General features: G+C 29.3%; 4 protein-coding genes across 6 annotated transcripts; 2 read left to right on the forward strand and 2 right to left on the reverse strand.

Moving 5' to 3' along the window:
- Positions 1–7,844: 7,844 nt before the first annotated feature.
- On the forward strand, positions 7,845–8,679 carry LOC126673925 (21 kDa protein-like). The gene has a single exon (XM_050368242.2). It carries the CDS (start codon positions 7,944–7,946, stop codon positions 8,499–8,501), a length of 558 nt encoding a protein of 185 aa, XP_050224199.1. The 5' UTR covers positions 7,845–7,943; the 3' UTR covers positions 8,502–8,679.
- A 5,454-nt stretch (positions 8,680–14,133) lies between these two features.
- Positions 14,134–14,968, forward strand: LOC126672958 (pectinesterase inhibitor 4-like; the record flags this gene model as incomplete). Its single annotated transcript, XM_050366903.2, has 1 exon — positions 14,134–14,968. A coding segment is annotated over one exon (732 nt), but the record flags the coding sequence as incomplete, so codon positions are not given.
- Positions 14,969–17,453: 2,485 nt separating this feature from the next.
- Positions 17,454–18,326, reverse strand: LOC126673473 (21 kDa protein-like). The gene has a single exon (XM_050367629.2). The coding sequence runs from the start codon at positions 18,245–18,247 to the stop codon at positions 17,660–17,662; it is 588 nt and encodes a 195-aa protein (XP_050223586.1). The 5' UTR covers positions 18,248–18,326; the 3' UTR covers positions 17,454–17,659.
- A 1,431-nt stretch (positions 18,327–19,757) lies between these two features.
- On the reverse strand, positions 19,758–22,367 carry LOC126673472 (pentatricopeptide repeat-containing protein At4g25270, chloroplastic). Of its 3 annotated transcripts, XM_050367628.2 has the most exons (3): positions 20,595–22,367; positions 20,253–20,389; positions 19,758–20,146 (listed from the first exon to the last, which is right to left on the reverse strand). In XM_050367628.2, exon 1 carries the CDS (start codon positions 22,266–22,268, stop codon positions 20,703–20,705), a length of 1,566 nt encoding a protein of 521 aa, XP_050223585.1. In that variant the 5' UTR covers positions 22,269–22,367; the 3' UTR covers positions 19,758–20,146; positions 20,253–20,389; positions 20,595–20,702. The 3 variants fall into 3 exon arrangements, with proteins under 3 accessions (XP_050223585.1, XP_050223583.1, XP_050223584.1); XM_050367626.2 differs by having other exon boundaries at positions 20,253–22,367; XM_050367627.2 differs by having other exon boundaries at positions 19,758–20,181; positions 20,253–22,367.
- Positions 22,368–22,815: the final 448 nt, after the last annotated feature.

The raw sequence follows: 22,815 nt of genomic DNA on the forward strand, positions 1-22,815 counted from the left end.
ATGGACTCATTCCAATAAAGGTCACCAATTTTTTCATTAAAAAATATATTTTTTTACTTTTTAATATTTTAATTGTTAAAATTTTATACATTTCTTACCAATTATATCCACAAAATTATTTATATTCATATTCATCCAAATTTTAAAATTAGAGAAAACATAAGTCAATTTTCACGATTAAGGGCGAAACCAGTACTCCAACTTAGAAAGGTCAAAATTTTCGCATTTGGCTATTTGAAAAAATCAAACGACAGTAAACACGGTACAAATGTGCTAATTTACACTTGTAAAACCGCTCATATAAGGAAAAAATTACCCCTACAAAAACAATATCTTTATATTTGTATTTTTCAAAAATAAATTCGGCAAGGAGTTCAAATGAGTATTTTTATCTTTAATTTGTCGATAAATGGATATCAAATGTTTTCTATTTTTTTATTATGTAATGTCGTAATATGTTCCGAATTGAACTAAATACTAATATAATATTATAGAGTGAAATGGTTTAGGAAAAAACCTTTTAACGTTTTTAATGAGAGGTAGGAACAAGATAACTAAATGTATTGAAGTGATACCATTGGAAAAAGAAAGCCACCAGCGGGCTTTTGACAAAAAAGTGTCCCCCCAATTTTTTATTTCTTTTTTTATGCCCCAGCCCACAAAAATTATATTTTTGTGCCTGGAGACCCACCAGCCCGCAATGGCTTATTGCGGGCTGGTAGGGCTAGCTTTAATCCAGCTGATTAATTGTAATCAGCTGGATTAATTATCTAAAGCAGCCCGCAATAAGCAATTGCGGGCTGCTTTAGATGGCTGATTGGGGAGTGCTCTCCCCAATCAGCCCAATGATTGGGGAGAGACACTCTCTCCCAAATCACTCTCCCCAATCATTTTAAAATTTTTTAATTTTTCAATTATAAATTTAATATAACAATAAAAAATACATTATCTATTATTTTAATTACGATTTTTTTATAAAATGTATTTCTAATAAATTATTTGGAGATTCCGGGATACTAATTTTACGAAATGGATTTATGTTGTTTTAATCTTTCCATTTATGGATTAAATAGATTAAATGAAAAAATTTAAATAGTTGTCAATTATGTTAATATTACCAAAAATCAATGTCATTAAATTAATAAAATTAAAGGAATGATTCAGTTACTATGTTTTAATGGTTAAAAATCGAAAATCATATGGTTTTAAATATGGAAAAATTGTATTATTGACTTTGAGAAAAATAATTAAATGGTTAAAAAATTTAAAATTCATAGTATTTAAAAGGTAATGAATCAAAAAGGTAGTAATTAATGTGAATAATTTTCTTGTCCATAACTAAATAATTAACTTAATACAACTATTCAAAGGAAGAAAATTTATAATCTATAGTAAGTACGTTTATAGTGGTAATTTGAAATAATTAATTAATTTTTTTAGAGAATTAAAATAATTAATTACTCCGGGAAGACAGCAAGAAAGAGTAGATTTTTTAAGGAAAATACTGTAAACATGACAATTAAATGGTCAAAATAAGTGTTTCCTGTTTTAATTATAATTGAAATAATTAATTAGATAATTATTAGGCATTAACTACCCAATCATTTTATTATTCGTATCATTTACTGGTATAAATGGATTAAAACAATATAAATATTTAAATAGTTGTCAATTATATTAATATTATCAAAAATTAAAAATAATTTTAATAAGAAAACCACAACTATTTATTTTTCCGTGGCCACCTTACACATGATAATTGGTCCAAAATATTTTTCTCAAAAAAAAAAAATTTAAATATAATTATTCAAAAAATTAATACCAATAATTATATTTCCAAATAATTTGTTAGAAATACATTTTATAAAATAATCATAATTAAAATAATATATAAATATATTTTCTATTGTTATATTAAATTTATAATTAAAAATTCAAAAAATTTAAAATGATTGGGGAGAGTGATTGGGGAGAGAGTGTCTCTCCCCAATCATTGGGCTGATTGGGGAGAGCACTCCCCAATCAGCCATCTAAAGCAGCCCGCAATTGCTTATTGCGGGCTGCTTTAGATAATTAATCCAGCTGATTACAATTAATCAGCTGGATTAAAGCTAGCCCTACCAGCCCGCAATGAGCCATTATGGGCTGGTGGGTCCCCAAGCATAAAAATATAATTTTTGTGAGCTGGGGCACAAAAAAAGAAATAAAAATTTGGGGGGACACTTTTTTTGTCAAAAACCCGCCACCAGCTCTCATTTAGCTGACTCCCGAGCACCAATTTCTTCAATTCTTTTAAAAAGGTCTCATGGTGTAAACATGTGTAAATCTTTGTGAGTGTTTGTAATTTAAACTAAATTTTTTAATTTCTATTTATTATTCAAATTTTATTTATTTGTGCAATTCTATCTGCTCCATCCGTTCTCATTTTAAAAATCTCAATTGATTTACACATAAATTAAAAAAAATTATCATTGTCTTTTTATGTTTTTTTTTATTTTGTCTTTATTAATTGATGGAATCGAATTCCATCATAAGTATTATGAAATCGAGTCGTACATGATACAATCATCTAAATAAATTCAAGGACTCGTCCGAAGCGAAAGTCCGAAAATAACAGCACTCGAGCCCTAGACACCTCGCCATGCTTAAAGATTGAAAAAATGATTCGCTGAATTTCCAGCAAGCCCAAATCTCAAAGGATTCAGTAAGATCCGAAATCAAGTTTAAAGTGCGTAACCGAAGACCTGATTACTCGGAAAGGGAATGATATCTAGAAAATCAGATATAACGGAATCACTTTTCTACTTTGAAATATATTCCTATCTGAGAAGATAAACATATTTAGAAAAACATTCCTAAATAAGACACTCATTGAATTAAGGAATCGTTTTCCTATTCACATATACTATAAAATTGGAATCACTTTCCTATTCCAACTCATATAAAGGTATTCATCACGCACTATATAAATACATGAGATAATGCCTAAAATCACAACTGAATTTAATAGAACAAATACGGTGCTCGAGTCTAGACTGAATTAAGCATCATAGCGTTAATCAGACAACCATTGTCTGATTGACCATATACACGGTTTTGCAGATTTAATCAACGATTAAGAGGACAGACTCCATCAATTCCACTTCAATGTAGAAGCTATTTCTTTTATACTGTTATATGTAGAAATCTATTTTGTATTTTAAATATTTTATTATTTTTGTTTTTCGTTTTATATTTAAATACAATTCATAAAATAATTAAATAAATAATAATTAACAAATTAAAAATTAAAAAATGATATTTATATCTCTTTAAAATATTAAATGATTATTTTTTACACTAATTTAAATTAAAAAAAATTACATTTATGAAATTCAATGTCGTAATAAATTTAATTTAATTCATTTTTATTTCTCTTACTTTTAAATTTTTTTTTTAATTTATTTAGTTTTTAAAATTATAAAAAATAAAACGTAAAAAAATTAATAAAAATTTAAAATTAAATTTAAATCACTAAACCACTAAACTTTATACTATGATGATTTTTATTTAGACATATTAACAATTTAAATTTAAAATTAAGATTAAATTGAAATTTATTTTTTAAATTTAATCATTTGACTTAGTTGACTAACAGCAAAAATCAACGGAAGAACTAAACTATAACAATAGTGGAGGACCATACCGTTTGATTTTCAAACATGAGTGACGAAAGTGTGACTTATGATAATTTAAAATTTATACAGATTTAAATTTGTTAGTATCTAAAATTTATATAAATTTAAATATCAAATTTAATCATCTAATTTTATAAAAATTATAAAATAATATAATCCCGAACGTGATTAAATTGTAAAAGCATATAAAAATCATGAATTAATTTGTAAATCATTTAAACTATGAGTTTTGATGTGTCACCGGTGGCCAATATAAACAATCTTCAGCTTGCACGTCAGCAATTTTCACCTGATTTTCAATCTGTATATGAATTTGCTAAAAAAATTATAATTCGTATAAACATATTATTACCTTTATAAATCACATAATTAAACTGCAAAAATATGTATAATTGATGTATTTATATGTACTTAACCTTTTTTTTATGTGTAATTATAAGATCACATCTCAAGAAAAAAAGGCAAAAGTCTTTATAGACCAATAAATCTGACAAGTCAAGCATAAACATATTCGGATGACAGTTTTAAAAGAAAAATGCTATTTAATCCATCATTTTATGCCACCTTCATTGTCCGTCCTTACGTGGCGGCATTTAATTTTTCCAATTCTCCTCCAAAAATATATATTTCAAAAAACAACTTTTAATACATCTATTAGTTTGTTGCCACATAGGTGGGTTAAAGAAGATGAGTTAAAAAGGACAGTTATATAACATTACTCGTCTTAAAAACCTGAGCAACATCAGAATTTGAGTAAGAATCCTAAGAAAATGAGCAATATCAAAATCCGAGTAAAAATCCTAAAAACCCGAGCAACCCCAAGACTAGAGTAAGGATCTTAAGAATCCAAACAACATCAAGAACCGAGTAAGAACTCAACGTACGACTCAAAATTTTAGTGAAATACTCCTAGTGCGGAGTAGGAAACATATAATTCGAGTAAAAGAATTGGTCTCATATATCTTTTGAAAAATAGATGTATGTATGACATGCATCCTTTTATTTGGCCTAACGGTAGAAAAAAAATCCAAATCTTCTATTTAATTCAAATCTTAATTTTTTTAATAATAGTCAAATTGTATTTTTCTGTTGTAATAATAGTCAAATTGGTGGATAAACTTGTTATTTTCAATTAGGGTATGAAGCTATTATTAATTAGCTATTATTAATTTTATAAATAATGATATATTAAAAGCTCAAAAGTGGGGAAAAAACTCAAAACTCTTCAAAAAAAATCACAAAAAGTGCAATTTGTCTATTATTGCAACAAAAAAAATACGATATGGCTATTTTATAAAAATTAAAAAGTTTATACTCCCTCCGTCCCATTTAAGAAGTCTCATATTCTATTTTGGGATAACCCATTTAAAAAGTCTCATTACTATTTTTAGAATGTTTTTCTATTGAATACCCTATTTTACCTTTATTTTAGTTATCTTAAGATAGTTTTATGGAAAATTCCACTATCATTAATAGGGACAAAACATAAAAAGACAAAGATAATTAATGTTTTCTTAATCTGTGTGTAAAGTCAAATGAGACTTCTAAAATGGGATAGCGGGAATATTAAATTGCAACAAATTTTAAACAAAAGGGTCAACGCGCCCCTGGACTTATGACACATGGTCATTTAACCCAGTGTCACAAATTCAGAGAGCGCTTTAAATCTTTCTTTGATTTTTTTCACTATAAGATTTTCTTTTAGACATAATAGAAAAATACATTTCAATATCAACATAAAAAGACATAAATTTATATATTTATATAATTGAGAGGACTAGTGGAATGTCCAGTAAATAAATTTTTCTCATTAATTCTCACTAAAAAAATATTCTCATTAGTTCCCACTTATTTTAAATTATATTTATTAATTTTAATAAGTATCTTAATTTATAATAATTTCTAATTTCTATACAATATAGTATTCTAATATATATTAATTTTTAATTTCCACAAATTATTTGTTTCATTGAATATTGATCCTTTAAAAATAAAATTAATGTAAAATTTTGACGAACTCATATTTTATATAAAAGATATATAATTTTTTTCTACATTTTTTTAATAAATTTATTATTTAAATACATATTAATATAATTTCGTATAAATATGCAGGACTTACAACTAGTTGAATCATAATCTCATATATACTTCATGGTGGACGAATGATCGGTACACTCTTTTCAATTCATTAATACTCATTTTTTATATATAATTTTAGTGTTGGAATCAACATTCGAAAATTATTTCCGAGATTCATATGGCGCATATTTTTCTTTGCAATATAGTGGATGATTTATATTATATAGCATTTTCATAAAGAAACAAAACTAGTTATTAAAACCAGTCGTGATCATTTAAAAGTATTTTATTTTTTTAAATTTTTAAATTTATATTTTAAACTTTTGAAATTATCAATTTGTCCTAATTTTTAATTTTCAGTTTTAATTATATCCATTTAAAATTGGAATTTTTTAATTTGAAAAAAAAAACTTTAAATGCCCTTCATATTTAACACATATTCTCAATTTTAGTCCTTTTTAAAATATTAAATGTTAATTTAAGCCACGTGTCAAATATGAAAAATATATTTAAACCTTTTTTTAGAGTAAAAGAATTCTAATTTTAAAAGGTACAAAAAAAACTCTTGTAGTTTTTATAAAAGTACAAATATAATTAAGCCCTCTTTGTTTTTGAATTAAATAAATAACCTCTTACGTCCAACACCATTAAAAACACTCGTTAATTGCTGACATGTCTCTCAGATTATATAGGAAAAAAGTTAAAAAATAATTTTAATGTTTAAAATATTTACCGAAAATTTGAGGGGGTAAGTGTCCAAAAAGTAAATTATAAGGGTTTATTTATTTGATTTTAAAACAACGAGAGTTTAATTGTCAATTTTAAAAACATGAGGGTTTAATTGTGCCCAAAAAGAGTAAAAGGGCTAATTTGTACTTTTGAGAAAAAGTTGAGGTTTTTTTATACCTTCTGCCACTTTAAAATTATAGGTATAATTAAAACTGAAAATTGAATAAATTTTATAATTTTAAAAGTTTGGAATAAACAAAAATGTCAAAAAGATAGGTATATTTTTATTATTATTAGGACTTAAAAGTATATGTGGAATGCATCTTTTGTAGTTTTCCCATTTTGAATTCTCGTGATGCTATTAAATCCAAAAAAATTATTTCTGTTGAAACAGATAAATTTGCATCACCATCTTATTTGATCCTTATTTTTTTCGTCCTTAGTGCAGAAACAGCTGCGAATTATTGCAAAAGAGCTCACGTTAAAGTTAGCAATTTAACTTATATCCACCTTTTGGTTGAACCAAAACATGATCATCCAACTAAAAAACGACCGATGAGACAAAAGCTTCCAAAGAACAACGAAATTTTATCAAACAAACTTGTCTTTATATTGCATGAAAAAAGGACCACAGTCCACAGCACATACCAGAACATTATAAACTGCTCAACTGTATGGTTATCTCCGTGATCTTTTTAATCATTTCTTGGTTTCTTGATTGATATATATATATATTATAAAATAATGGCAGTGCATGTGAATCACTCCTACCCTATCTCTTTCTCTATACAAGGATGGCCTTCTTCATCCTTTTCACCAATCAATAATTCAAGATGTCCATACAGTTGCCCATAAAGTTCCCTTCAATTGTAGGACATCTAGGAGTATTCAAAATTCGAACCAAACCAACAAATAAACTCGATTCGGATTGATATAAAAAGAAAATTGATTTTTTGGTTATAATGTTCTGTTTTCGACATAAAAGAATAGAAAAATTATCGTGAGACCATTGTACTTCGTTTGTTTTTCTTTTTAGTTACCGAATTTTAATTTGTTTTATCTTGGCAGCTAAACTTCAATTTTATTTCAACAAAAAGGAAATGTTGTCACTAAAAAATAGCGAGCTGGACAATTTGATAATACAAATCAAAAATCGTTTGTCATATTTGTATAATTTGATAGAAATTATTTAAAAACCTTTTAATGTCACTAAAATCATATTCATTAACCAAACTAAAATGAAATAAAGTATAAAAACGTACCAAAAAACAAACCAACCCGATTGGTTTGGTTTGGTTCAATCTAAAGAAAAATAATATATTTTTTACGATTCAATTTAGTTTGAACCGAATGCACATCACTTCTATGTATCTTATAAATCATTTGCTCTCCTACCTACATCTAGCTACCTTGCAATTCTTACATTACTACATCAATCCTTAAAATCCTACAAAAATGCATACACCAATAATCAATCACATTATTCTACTTCTACCATTCCTTTTCATTACAAACACTTGTTTTTCTGCAAGTGATGATTTCATAAAAACATCATGTGGAGTTACAAGGTACCCTGAATTATGTTACCAAACCCTATCATCTTATGCCAATACCATTCAAGATGACCCTCTACAATTAGCCAATGCAGCTCTAAATGTAACCCTAAAAAGTGCCAAGTCAACTTCAGAAAATGTACTAAAGATGCTGAAGGCCCATAACATGCCTAAAGAAGCTGGCGCCATTAAAGACTGTGTGCAGAATATGAAGGACTCGGTTGATGAGCTTCAGGAATCTTTGATGATGATGAGGGATTTGGATGGCCCTGATTTTGAGATGAAAATGAGTAATATTCAGACTTGGGTTAGTGCTGCTTTGACTGATGAGGACACGTGTATGGATGGATTTCAAGGGAGTGGTGTGAATGGTAAGGTTAGGGATACTATTAGGAAGTTTATTGAAAAAGTTGCTCAGTTAACTAGTAATGCTTTAGCTCTTATAAATAAGATAGCTTAATTAGCTTGTTCCGATTAGGGATAATTAATTAGTTATGTATAATTAGATGAGTGCATTTTATTAATTCAGTTCTAATTCCATTTTTTCCATCGGAAAATAATGTCTGTTTTAACTAATTAGCATGTATATGTACATCTTGTAAGTTTTCAGCTTGACTATATATGTTATATGTTATATATTTTTGGCTTAATAAAAAATGTTCAACCTTTTAAATTTATGTTCCAACCATGCGATAAGTACATTTTTATAAGGTCTGATAACTACTTTTTTTTGCTAACTAGGCATAATCAAAATAAGGAAAAAAAAAAAAATTGTTCAATTTTTTATGGCCTAAATATTGTAAGAAAAAAGTCAAACTTAATTTATAGATAGTTGCAATTTAAACTAAATTTTTTAATTTTTATAATAATGTCTTGATTTTGTTATTTTGCTGTAATTCTAATCATTTTTTCAATCACTTTAATATTTTAAATTTTTCACCTCAATACAATACATATTTGCTTTATTTAGATTTTTTGATCACTTTTAACTTCAAATTTTATTTTATTTTACTTCAACTACCGAAAGTTAGAGAATTTAGAATAAGATATTAACCTATTTTTTTATTTAATTAGAATAGAAGTTAAATTTTATAATTCTAAAAAATGGATTTTCTTAATTATGGAGTTAGTAAATTCAACTGAAAATTTGGATAAATAACTGAATAGAAAGAAATTAGATAGAATTGATGTGAGATAATAAAATCGGGATATTATTACAACATTAAAAGATTTGATTTAAATTGCCACTTTTCATAAAGTTCTGGATTTTTTTTTAATAATTAGCCTTTTGTTTATTTGTAACCAAATCTAACTTGTTTCAATCAAAAGATATTATTAAAAGTTCTAATGGTGTTAAAAACTTAATTTTCTTTAAATCTATCCAAAAAATTTAAAAGTTATAAATTTATTTTAACTTGTTCGATGCGTTAGAAATATATACAATTTTCAAGATTAATATAATTTAAAATGTATTTATCTGAATCATGCGGCATCTGAATTGACAACTATTATTCTTTCCAATTTTTCAAAAACAAATATATTCAATTGTCCCATAATACAATTAAATCAATTTTATTAAATTGGATAGATTTTCAAATAAATTAGTCAAATTGTGAAGACTAGCAACTTTTAAAAGAATTAGATATAAAAAAAATTAACATTTTAACATTGGTTCAATTTATAACTTTTTAGTTGAACATTTAATGTTTCATCTCTTTAACATCTCTAATTAAACACTATAGTTTAATTTCTTAAGTCCAAAAAGGAAAAGGGAATGATGATACAATGGATATATGAAAAGAGGATCTAAAGCTTATTTTAATTGTCCTTTTGCTCGTTAAAAATGGTAGGCACGTTTATACACTAATCTAAGCTACTTCTTAACAATTGACTTATTTTCTAGCCTAAAAATTAAATACACGACAATCTAGCTAAGATGGAATAACAATAGCATGAAATAAAAATACATAAATACTTCCATAGGTCATGACTTTCTGGTATCACAGAAGTAGATGGCTAGGAGGGGCATTTGCCTCTTATCTCTAATGAAACTAATAAAATCAGTATTAGTTCTAGGCTAAAAAGCACGGAAACTTCAACGAAATTGCGTGTCGCGTTTCGTAAACGTTTTAAAAATCGGAAACTCTCGGAAACTCATAAAGAAACGTTTCGGGCCGTTTCTGTAAATAAAGAAAAAATAGTTGCAAAAAAATCTAAAATATACTCAACATATAATTTTTTTTAATCAATTACCCAAAAAATTTATCGTTCACATTATCTAGAATAAAACTTATCTTTTTATTTTTGTTGAGTTTAATTATATTTGATTTATTTTATTAATTGGCATAAATGTATAAATAAAATTTAATATATATAGTATTTTATAATTTTAAATATTACAAATATATTCCTATATTTTTATTATTTACATGTATCCCCCACGTTTCGTGTCCCTTATTTTAAAAAAATCTTGTTTCCTCGTGTCCGTTTCGTGTCGTTTCCGTTTCTCGTTTCTGTTTCCGTGCTACCTAGGTTCTAGGTTCATTAGTTCTAATTCAACATGCACTATTCGATTGTGTTGCAATCAGGTCTGTGCTTATGCGGAATTGGAAAGTGAAGTTCAAACATACAGTCGGAATCTCTAATAATTAATATTTATTGTGGATTAAAATTTTATTAATTATTAAAATTATTAGTTTATTGTATATTATATAAGACATTAATATTAAATATAATTGGATATAATAAACAAAAGGGAACAATCTCTGTTTTTCTTTTGGGATTCATAATGGGATTAGTACAATGCATGTGTGTCAAATTTTAGTAGTTGAGTTAACTCAAAGATTATCTTATCTAAACTTGGGGTAATTAGGAGATGCAAGTAACAGAGGAGATGATTTTGCAGAGGCAACGCCTCCGGTTCAGCAGAAACTATCGGTGGCCATTGAACATGTGATGTGAGATGCTCAGAAAATTTTGACTTTTACAAACATAGCCCTCTGCCTTGTAGGGTGTCCACATGCCTTTTTCCATTATTTCTCTTCCATTGTTATGTAATTAGCTGCTAAAACATATTTAATTAACTGGATGTAGAAATTCTTATGCAATTGCTTTAAGTTTAATAAAATTATTTAGTCTAATAATTGGATAATACATGTACAACATACGGTTTGTTTTTGTATTTAATTGTTAATTTCATGTCAAACCCTAATCAATCACTTCGTACGAAGAACAAGGACATTTAGAATCATTTGCCATCTAAAGTTGCAAATTATAGGCTAAAACCTTCTGTACTCCTTTCTTAATTTCCCTTCAAATACATTATACAAATGTTTGTTATTTTTTTTATTAAATTACTAGTATCTCAACTTTTCAAAATATATATTTTAATATCCAAACATTTAATTATTTTACATTAGTGTTTTAAATTTTTAAAATATATAAAACAAGTATTTTTAAAGGGTAATGTCATAAAAATTCACCAACTTTACACGTTTTTTCACTTTAATCACGCATTTTATAATTTGTCATAAAAATACATCAATTTTTATTTTTATTCAAATCCATACACTATGCTGAGATGACACTCATTCATTGGTCTAATTTGCTGAGGTGGAGGTCATTTTTAAATAAGAAATGAAAGTCACATCAACACCGTATATGGATTTGGAAAAAAATGAAAGTTGGTGTATCTTTATGCAGTGATTAAATTAAAAAAACGTGTAAAGTTGGTGAATTTTTATGCAGTGATCAAATTACATAGTGTTTTTGGTGCACTTTTAAATACTAATCTAAAAATAAAAATAAAAATTCACGCATACAACCTACATATAGGGCTGGCAATTTCTTACACGACACGAAATTAAGCGGATTTGGGTTGAGTTTATATAGGTCCGGGTCATAAACGGGTCAACCCGTTTATGATACGGTTAAATAGCGGATTAAACAGGTTAAACCCGCCTCACCCGCCTAAGACATGTTTAAATCTATTTATTAATATTATTAATAAATTAAATTATATGTGACCAAATATTAATCATATAATACATAATTTATTAATTGTTATTTGTTGTATTAAGATTTATGGTTATTTTAGAGGTTTATTGTTTGATTATATTCGTTTAATTAAAAAATAGGTTAAATGGGTTAAACGAGTTATTAATAAACGTAAATATGTTAAATATGTGATCTGTTATGACTTATTTTACTAAACGGGTTAGACAGTTCTAAACGTGTTAGCCCGTTTATTAAGTGTGTCGGGTTTAGGTTTGACATTTTGACACAATTAGTTAAACGGGTCGTGTTCGGGTTGGAGAAATATGTCTATTTATATATGGGTACATAACACGTTTAATACGATGACACGAAGAGCCCTACCTACATACGTAGAAAAGTTCTTACACTGATAATATAATTAATTTATATAGATCGGATTAGGGCTGGCAATTCGTGTCATCGTGTCATAAACGTGTCGTGTACCCATTTATAAATAGACAGATTTCTCCAACCCGAACACGACCCGTTTAACTAATCGTGTCAAAATGTCAAACCCTAACCCGACACGCTTAATAAACGGGTTAACACGTTTAGACCTGTTTAACCCGTTTAGTAAAACAGGTCATAACATATCACATATTTAACCTGTTTAACACGTTTATTAATAACCCATTTAACCCATTTAACACAATTTTTTAATTAAATGAGTATAATCAAATAACAAATCTCTAAAATAACCATAAATCTTAATACAACAAATAACAATTAATAAATTATATGTATTACATGAGTAATATTTGGTCATATATAATTTAATTAATTAATAATATTAATATATAGATTTAAACGTGTCTTAACGTGTCTTAGGCGGGTTAGGCGAGTTTAACCTGTTTAACCCGCTATTTAACCGGGTCATAAACGGGTCACCGTGTCATAAACGGGTTGACCCGTTTATGACCCAAACCCATATAAGTTCAACCCGAACCCGCTTAACTTCGTGTCGTGTCGTGTCGGGTTCACGGGTCGTGTGCGCAATTGCCAGCCCTAGATCGGATACGTAATTATCGAGCTGCGTAATAAGAAATTTTTTATTCACTGTAAATGTGATAGAATTTCCATCTATATATGATTGAATTGTGATAAACGAATATAATCTATTCGAATAGAATGACATAACATTAATTATTTTATTATTAGATAATTGGACTTTACTATTGTAACCTTATAGGTATATATATAGGAAATGGATATATTAGTCTAGCATTAATGGTTATATCCCTTTATTTTTAGCGTATGAATAGTAATTAAATTAGAATAATACTATATAACCCTTCTTTTTAACCCACCATATGGCAACATAGTAATGGATGCATTTAAAGTTTTTTTTGAGATATAGACTCTTGGAGGATAATTGAACGAATTAAATGCTGTCATGTAAGGAGGGACAATAAAAATGTTACAAAATGATAGATTAAATACTCCCTCCGTCCATTTTTAGTTGTCGCTTTAGACTAAATTGCTAAGATTAAGAAAGTGCCTCTTTTATCTTAAATTATAAACATAAAGACTAATATAACCCTATTAATAAACTCCACTATTGATAAATTTAGTTTTGAAAATAGAGTTATTAACCCACTATTGGATGATTTAACTTTAAAAATTGAACTATCATGTAATAAAGTGATTTAATAAGAAGGTCAAATTTGGAATACTATTGTGAAAGTCACATAGAATTCTTAAAGTGACAATTATTGATGGACAAAAATATTTGCTTAAAAAGACAACTAAAAATGGACGGAGGGAGTAACATTTTCCATCTTTTGGCAAAAAAAATAGAATTTTCCATCAAATTAACTATAAATAAATATATAACCCTCCTTTTTAATCCACCTTCTTTAACCCACCTTACGTGTCATTAAAAAAGTAAATGAATTAAAAGTTGGAATTTAAAATATACACTTTTGGAGATGGATTTGACGAATTAAATGTTGCCACATAAGGAGGGACAAGGTGGTACAATATGGCGGGTTGAATAGCATTTTTCAAATAATTAATGCCAATCAAACAACTCTTATTTTCATTAATTTAACAAACTAATAACAGCTCAAACTTCCAAGATACACAAACAGATCCACCTGAAAAAAATTCTCACTCCCTATAAATATGCAACTCATTTCTCCCCATTGCACAACACTAATTCAGAAATAAAGAAATTAAAAGTTAAAACCAAAACAATGAGCAATCCATGCCTTCAAATCTCTACATTATTTCTCATTACTTCCCTATTATTCATATCAAATATACAAATTTCATCAGCCACCACCAAAAAAACAACCTACAAAACATACCTGAAAACCGCTTGCAATTCCACTACATACCCATCATTATGCTACGCCACACTCTCCCCTTACACCTCCACCATCCAAACTAACGACCTCAAGCTCTGCAATGCAGCATTAGCCATCACCCTCAACGCCGTCACCTACACTTCCACTGCCGTTAGAAGTCTGTTAAAGCTGAAGGGATTGAGCAAGAGTGACGTTGCCGTTATTAAAGATTGCCGTTATGAAATTGCAGAAAGCATTGATGAGATTAAGCAGTCATTGAGGGCTTTGAAGAATCTAAAAAATGCTGCTGATAAGGCGTTTGAGATTGATAATATTAAGACGTGGATTAGTGCTGCGATTACTGATGAGAATACGTGTACGGATGGATTCGAAGGAATTAAAGTGAGTTCTAAAGTTAAGAGTAAGATTAAGAAGAGTATATTGAAGATTAATAGGCTAACTAGTAATGCTTTAGCACTTGTTAATAAACTTAATTACTAGTGCTAATCTTCTTTTTCTTTGTGCATGTGTGTGATGATCAATTTGTAGTATTTTCTATTTTAATGATCAAATTAATCAACAAAAATTCATTTTGTCCTTTAAATTTAGCATAAAATAAACATAAAAAAGAAATTAGCATAAAATATTGAAAACACTAATTTTGTGGCTTTAAAAAAAACACTTTTTAAAAAAATGGCATAAAATATAAAAAAAAGATTAGTTACAATGCTTTGAAAGAAAAAAAAAACTTCTAAATTTTATATTTTAACTCATTAAAAAAACTTAATATTTTACCTTATTTTATCCTTCCATCTCCATATTGTCTAATAAATTTTATGTGGCAACTTCAATTTGTATAAAGTCCTTTGCTTATTTTTACCATTTTATCTTTGTGGAGAACATGAGTTAGAATATCAAGTTTGAGGATATTTTTTTTCTAAAGCCGAATTTAACTTTTTTTGATCATTTATACCAAGTTTGAAGGCAAAATAAACCTTTGTTATCAAATTAATGTACAACGTCTTCAAAAACTTATCTATGACTAGGAGTAGGATCCAGTTAAGATTTTTTTTATAATTAAAAAGTTGATGCAATACATATGGGACTTATTTATAGATTCAAGCAATACTTTTCTATTACTAGACTACGACCCGTAGCAACATTAAACAGTAGAATTAGGGGCCTAATTATTTCTTTTTTACTAATTTAGTTAGAGAAATAATTAGGAACTCCGAATCTAAATCCGTGAATGGTGGGGAATATAATTATGCTGTATGCACGCATTCACGTGAAGACTGAAGACACTTCAATAATTATATAAACAGTGTTTTAAGAACCACACTACATGGACTCGGTTCAACCGCAAACTAACGACTAACTTGATTCAAATATCTTTTTAAAAAACACTGTTCAGTATCGTTGAACCAAAATATATATACAAACTAAAAATTATCAAACCAATTAAACTGTAAAAGTTATCCGATTCTTTATTTACTAGTTAAAATATAATCCATTTACTAATATTTAAATTCATTTTCTAATTAAAACTTTATGTATATGTTTAAATTTTAAATATGTAGGTTTATTTCAAAAAATATGTATTGTATAATATATATATTTTTTTTATTTAATTGATTGATTGAATTAATAATTGAACTATAAATTGATGAATAAGTTTTGAAACACTAAGTGTAGCCATAAATCTATTGTAGTCTCTAATTTATTTTATCCAAAAACGAATATATTAAAAAAAAATTAAAAAATTAGGCATAAATTTAAAAGTAAAATGTAGTTATAACTTCATTTCCATGCTTCATGGAGATAAAGATAAGGACATTAAAATTGGAAGCAAAATCCAGGAAATGAGGCTTAGAAAAGAAAAAAAAATGAGGCAGTGATTGCGTGTAAGTTGTATATATTACATTTACACCCAATGGCCAAAATTTTCAAGAGAATTGCATGTGAGAGTCAATTCTTCATGTTATGCATTTATCTGGCAGGATACCACGTGATCTGTCCGTCCAAAAACTATATAATAAAAATAATACAGTTACATACATTAATTATTTGAATACATCATTAAACGAAAATTAATTGAATGCAGTTTTTTCTACGTACTTATGATGCTTTATTTAATTCTATATAATTCAAGGACATGAACATGATACCCCCCAGGCCCCAGTCACGTGGTTACGACAAAAAATCCAGAATACCTGCGTAGTATAACCCATTCACGTTCTCAAAGTGAATGCGGGCCCCTACCTAAAGTCCATCTTGTCTGCTAATCCGACCCGAGGCCCCTGGTTTCATTCACGCCCTTCCATTATTATTATTTTTTAATTTACTAAGACAAATATAAATTTTTTTTATTTAAAATAGTATATGTAATAACTTTCTACTAAATTAATGATCAATGGAATTATGGAAATTCAAAGCCTATTGTGAAATTTATTTAAACTACTTATATAGAAGTCGTTTACTACATCATTCTTGAACAGAAATAATGATGTTACTAAAAAATATAAAAATTTAATTTAATTATTGATTTTATATATTTGAAAGTTATAATGTCAATGGTTATATTTCATATAATAAAATTTATACACATATTTCTCCAATTCTGTATAAATACAAATTTCTAAGGGGTCCATACACTGCCTTCCAATCATGGGAAGATATCGTCAACTAGTGGGTGGATTTTATAAATATTTTTATCTATAGGTATTAAATAATTCCGACCTTTCATTTTAGAAAAGTTGATTTAAATTAATCATCAACAAATTACATTTAATATTTCAAATTTATTATTTAAAATGTTGGAGTATAGCTGCCAAAAAAAAAAAGAACCTTTCCCTTCGATCAAGGAGTAATGTTCTTTTTTCACTTTAACCAATTTTTCTTTATCTTTTCTGTTTGACAAACTTAGCTACTAATTTATTCCATAGAAAATTAAGAGGTTATTTTTTCTTATTGAAATAGGAAATCATTTATGAAAGCAACCTTGATAAAATATTGTCGGACATTTTATACCATTCAAGTTATAACTTATTGATAATTTTAAAAAATTTAATTTATAATAAACAAACTAATTAAAGGAAACGCAAATTTGTTTCATATTATACATAACTCAAAAACTTTCACAATCTTAGGTAGACATCTCAAAACAAGCTAGATCTAGTCTCCACCATTACATAGCTAGATCCATCATAATCAAGATGGATTTTCATGAAACTCCTTGAAACAAAACTCACAACTATAGTATATATTTATCTATAATCATAATTTTTCTCAGCCACTAATGCTTAATGGCATACTTATTAATCAAAGAAAGAGCATTACTAGTAACATGGGCAACATTAACAATCCTACCTCTAATAGAAGACTTCATTTTCCCATTCAAAGCCTTACCACCAAACCCATCAGTACAAGTGTTCTCATCAGTCAAAGCAGCACTAACCCAAGTCTCAATGTTACTCATATGCCACTGAAAGTCCTTACCCTTGGCATGACCCAAGCTCTTGAGCTCCTTAAGAGACTTACCTAGCCTATCAACAGTGTCATCAATCTCTTCAGAGCAGTCTTTAAGGGCAGCTATTTCTCTAGGCTTAAGTCCCTTAAACTTTGTCAGCTTGTAGACAAAGGTTTTGGTGGACTGGGCACTGGCTATGCTTACGGACAAGGCGGTTTGTGTGAGTTGAAGAGGGTTTTGTTGGATTGAAGTGGCGAAGGCTGATAAAGATTGGATGCAGAGTGCAGGGTAAGTGGTGGTTTTGCATGAGGATTTAATGAAATTTGAAGAAGCAACAGCAGCAGCAGAAGTTTCTGTGCTTGAAATGTAAAGTACTACGGAGAGAATTAGCAGAAGAAGAGCAGGTTTTGCCATGTTTTGTGGGATGGTTTTTTTTTTTGGGATTTAAGATGAGTTAGTAATTTGGTGGTATGTGATTTAAGTTAGATAAGAGAGACATGAGAACTCTTCAATTTATAGAAAGGAGGGGGGCCACTGTGTATGTAGCTAATTTGGGGTTTTGATGCCTATTGCTAACTTGCACCGTGTGCACTTTTAAGTGGTTAAAGAACAGTGTTTTGGGAACCGGACTGAACCGGCTGGTTCAACTACGAACCACTTGTTACCCGGTTCAATTTTTCCCAAAAATTGAAAATACCGTTCAACCTAAAAGCCCGAAAAATATTGAATTGATTAAACTGTAAAAACCGTAAGATTATTTATTTATTAGTTAGAATATTATGTACTTGCTAGTTATAATTAATGTAAGTATTAAAATTTTAAATAAAACCAATGAGCTATATTTTAAATGATATAAGTGATGGGCAGCAAACTACTAAGATCGTGGGTTCATTTCCTCCAAAAATGCTCCCCCTTCCCGATTATCAAAGGAAAAAATTAAATATAAAAATTTATTCTTAAAAGAATTATAGATGTTGTCTATAAATATTTTTTTATTTAATTGGTTGAACCAATTGAATTTTGAACCGGTGGCTGAATTGATGAGATTAGTGGTTCGGTTTTTAGTGCATTGATTGAGCATTTTAGAAATTAAAAATAGTTCTGTATAAATAAGAAATGTAGTGCACCGGCTACGATTTGAAAAATAATATCTTTTTGTCCTTTATATATATTGGATTTCTGAGAGTACTTAACATTTTGCTACCGACATGAAATTTTGATCAAGTTCCTTTTATTTAAAACTCTAATTTTGCAGCTAAATGATTAACATGATCGTGCAAGCATTTCAATTGTTTAAAAGAAAAAATCAAAAAATGCTACTGCATATGCATATTATACAACTTGCAACACTATTTGCTAGTCAAAATTCAGCAGAAGTAGCCAAAGAACATGCCCATAATTAACGGGATCTACTAGTTGAATTTTGTTAGTTTGAATCAATTCACCTAAACGGCTTAAACAGAATAAACGGCTCACACCAAGTAGATCAGCTTATAAAAAATTAATATTGAACCGAATCAAATTGAAAATTTCAGTTCAATTTGGGAAACCCAATCGGTTATCTAAATATTTGCATCATAGATATAACACAGATAATTATGTCCGAAAAGCAAATGCAAGTATTAGGGATTCGACCCTCAACTTTTAAGTTATAACAAAGACAATTTATAGATTCATATCGACAAAGATACATATTCGATATTTTATAATATAGTATTTTAGTCGGTACAGTAAAACCAAAATTCTAATAGTCAAAAACAGAAAAACTAAACCATATTCATTTGGATATTTCAGCTTCATTAATTGAAATTTGATTTGGTCGGCTAATTCAATTTTAACGAAATAAGGCACACTCCTAATTTCTCCAGCTAGTTTTCAGGCTAATAAATTAATTCTATACTCAGTCGTCAAATAAGAAAACTCAAAAGAAAAAGTCCAGTTTGGAAACAAAAGTGGATGCTAAACAGAAAGGAGCTTGAGCATATAAAAAGTATACAATCAGCAATGTGAACTTGAAATGGGTAATGTGAAATGGCCACTTTTTTTTCTGTAAAGGAGAAAAACTGGCACAGCGTCCACTGACTTTAATATGTTATCTGCTGACTCTTGCTATATTTAATTAGACAGTTGCTCGTACCTTGGCCAAGTCACTGTACAATTGAAGGCCTCTCTTCCGTACAGAAGTCTCATTGTCTCGCCTGTCACTGCATACCTTTCTACTTCTACTGCATACTGAGCTCCAGTAATACTGATTCCATTGCTTCTGTTGGCTATCATTATCTTATATTACCGCCAATTAAACTGCCTGAAAAACTGATTTATTGACAGAAAACCTCTCTTTAAGTATCCTATGATGGAAAAGAATTATTTGTTAGGGAAAAACAGAAACTATGTATTACGATGCTTAAGCGTTACTCACCGCCACCGCCGGAAACACCACTTCCTGTCCGACTTGCATGTATTAGTCATGCTGCCAGCATTCATCCTGAGCCAAGATCGGACTCTCCATGAGATTCTTAGTTGCATTACTTACAACTTCCTTATTCGCGGACAAAGCTGATTCGGAATTGTCAAGGATCATTCTTACTATCTACAGCATATATGTTCACAAAATTTCTCCAAATAAGAAATGTTTCAACAGTAAAACTTCATATAGTCTCCAAATTTCTATTGACATTCTCCTATAACTAACAGTGAAGTCCTAAAGTAAATGACGTAATGAAACCATCAGTAACTTCACTGGCCAATTTTTCAAGGATACCTGAAGACTATACAGCTAACTATACAAAGCACGATATAGCAGCTTGGTTAACACTAGAACCAATTATTCATCCTTTGCATGTTTACAGTAAATTCTATGCACATTTACTCATAATCCTCTATCCATCATCATTGTTTTGACTCTCTCTACATCCTTCAATCTACCGGCATCGCCATAAATCTTCATCAAAAGCTCGAAATTGTGCTCATTATCCGGCTCCAGCTCAAAAAGCCTTTGAGCAGCAATTTCTCCAATATCGACATTCCCATGGAGATAACAACCATACAACAACGCTCCCCACACAGTTGGACCAGCATCAAATTCCATGTTATCTATTAAGGAATGTGCCTTACTGATCAATCCGGATCTCCCATAAAGATTCACCATACAGGCATAATGTTCCTTGATAGGTTGAATTCCATATTTTTCTATCATTAATGCAAATAACCTCTCCCCATCTCTCACTAAACCCAAATGAGCACAAGCAGATAGTACCGACACAAATGTGATATTGTCTGGCAAAGCTCCAGAATTCTCCATCCTATCGAAGTAAGATAATACTTCAGGGCTCTTACAATGAGCGGAAATTATAGAATTCCATGATACAACATCCCTTTCCTGCATATTATCAAAAATCCAACGCGCCCGCTCCAACTTCCCATTACTCGAGTACATAGCAATCAAAGAATTCGCAACTGATAAATCCCACATCATTTCTCTTCTAACAATCCATCCATGAATTTGGACTCCAACATTCAAAGATGAAACATTTCCAAGAAGTGACGAAATTGCCACGGAATCCAATTCAAATCCATCCTGAAGCATTCTACGAATGGTTTTTAATGCCTCCGGTATAAGCCCATGAGAAACATAACCAGTGAGCATGGAATTCCACGAAACAGAATCCTTACAAGCCATTTTCTCGAAAATTCTTCGAGCTTTAAGAATATCACCACATTTAGCATACATATCAACAAGCGCATTCAGCACAAACCCATCCTCCCCAAACCCTAAACGAATTAAATCCCGATGAACAGCCTCCCCAACTCGAATCAAACCAATTCCGCCACACGCTTTCAAAACGCGAGGAAACGTAAACTCATCCGACTCAACCTGCTCCTCTTCCATTTGAAAGTAAAGCGCAATGGCATCCTCATACAACCCAATCTCAGCATACCCAGCAATAAGCGAATTCCAAGCAAAAGCCGGCTTATCTCTGTTAGGCATTTCATCGAACATCTGATGTGCTTCATCCATGAACCCGAACGAAGCATACAGCCTCAGCAATTTGGATGCTATACCCGTGTTTTTACGTAAAAGATAAGCGGGTATTAGGCGGTGAACCCTGACGCCGTGATCAATAGAGTTTAAACGGTAACATGTTTCTAATAGGGAAGATAAGATTTGGGTGTCAATTTTTATGCCTTTTTTGACAGAGGCTTCGAGGTCTTCAACGACGTTATCTAAGGCTTGGAGTTTGGTTTGAGTATAAGTTTGGGGGTTGATTAGGAGTGGAGTTGGAGGTGAAACTGGAAAAGAATTTGTGTTTTGATAGAAATCTTTCTTCTGTATTCGGCGCACTCGTCTTTTTTCCCGCCGTTGCTTGTTGCCGGAAGCATAGTGGTACATCATTGACGGCGGGAGGAAAATTGGCGGTAGGACAACTGTCGTCATTTTTGGTGGAGCAAGCGAGAGCTTGTGAAAACTGGAGGGAGATTAATTTGTATTTGAATTGATTATTTTATTTTAAATTCAATAATTGATAACTTCGTTCTGTGTCCTTCCAGATCAATTAATTCAATTGTAGTCATTTCAATTACTAATTAAGTACAATATTTTTAATTTTTAAATCAATTAAAAATATAATAAAGAAATTTAGAGGTCGAAATTTTGTAATGTTATTAATTAACTTAAAAATAGAGTTTTTTTATCCTTAAATAACCTGAAATAGTATATTTTTTTCTTAATTTATATTGCTAAGTGTGAGTTATTTAATCTCAAGTCACAAACTGGATTGATTCATTACTAATTGATCATTCACAATTTCATACTATCTGGTCTGCCACAACTGTGCCAACATTGAGCCACACATTCCGGTGTAAACGATGAGCTAAAGGCTTGTTAATGGTGCTGACTGCTAAACATTCCCAATTCTAGTCTGGAGATTTTATTTTTATTAAAATTTTCAGTTACATAACAAGAATTTTTTTATTAAAGCTTA

Source organism: Mercurialis annua, linkage group LG3, assembly GCF_937616625.2.
Source record: "Mercurialis annua linkage group LG3, ddMerAnnu1.2, whole genome shotgun sequence".
In the NCBI taxonomy this organism is placed as follows: domain Eukaryota; kingdom Viridiplantae; phylum Streptophyta; class Magnoliopsida; order Malpighiales; family Euphorbiaceae; genus Mercurialis; species Mercurialis annua.

Coding starts and splice junctions, on each gene's coding strand:
- LOC126673473 (XM_050367629.2), bottom strand. CDS start 18,247: ATGGCAAAACCTGCTCTTCTTCTGCTAATTCTCTCCGTAGTACTTTAC.
- LOC126673925 (XM_050368242.2), top strand. CDS start 7,944: ATGCATACACCAATAATCAATCACATTATTCTACTTCTACCATTCCTT.
- LOC126673472 (XM_050367628.2), bottom strand. CDS start 22,268: ATGACGACAGTTGTCCTACCGCCAATTTTCCTCCCGCCGTCAATGATG.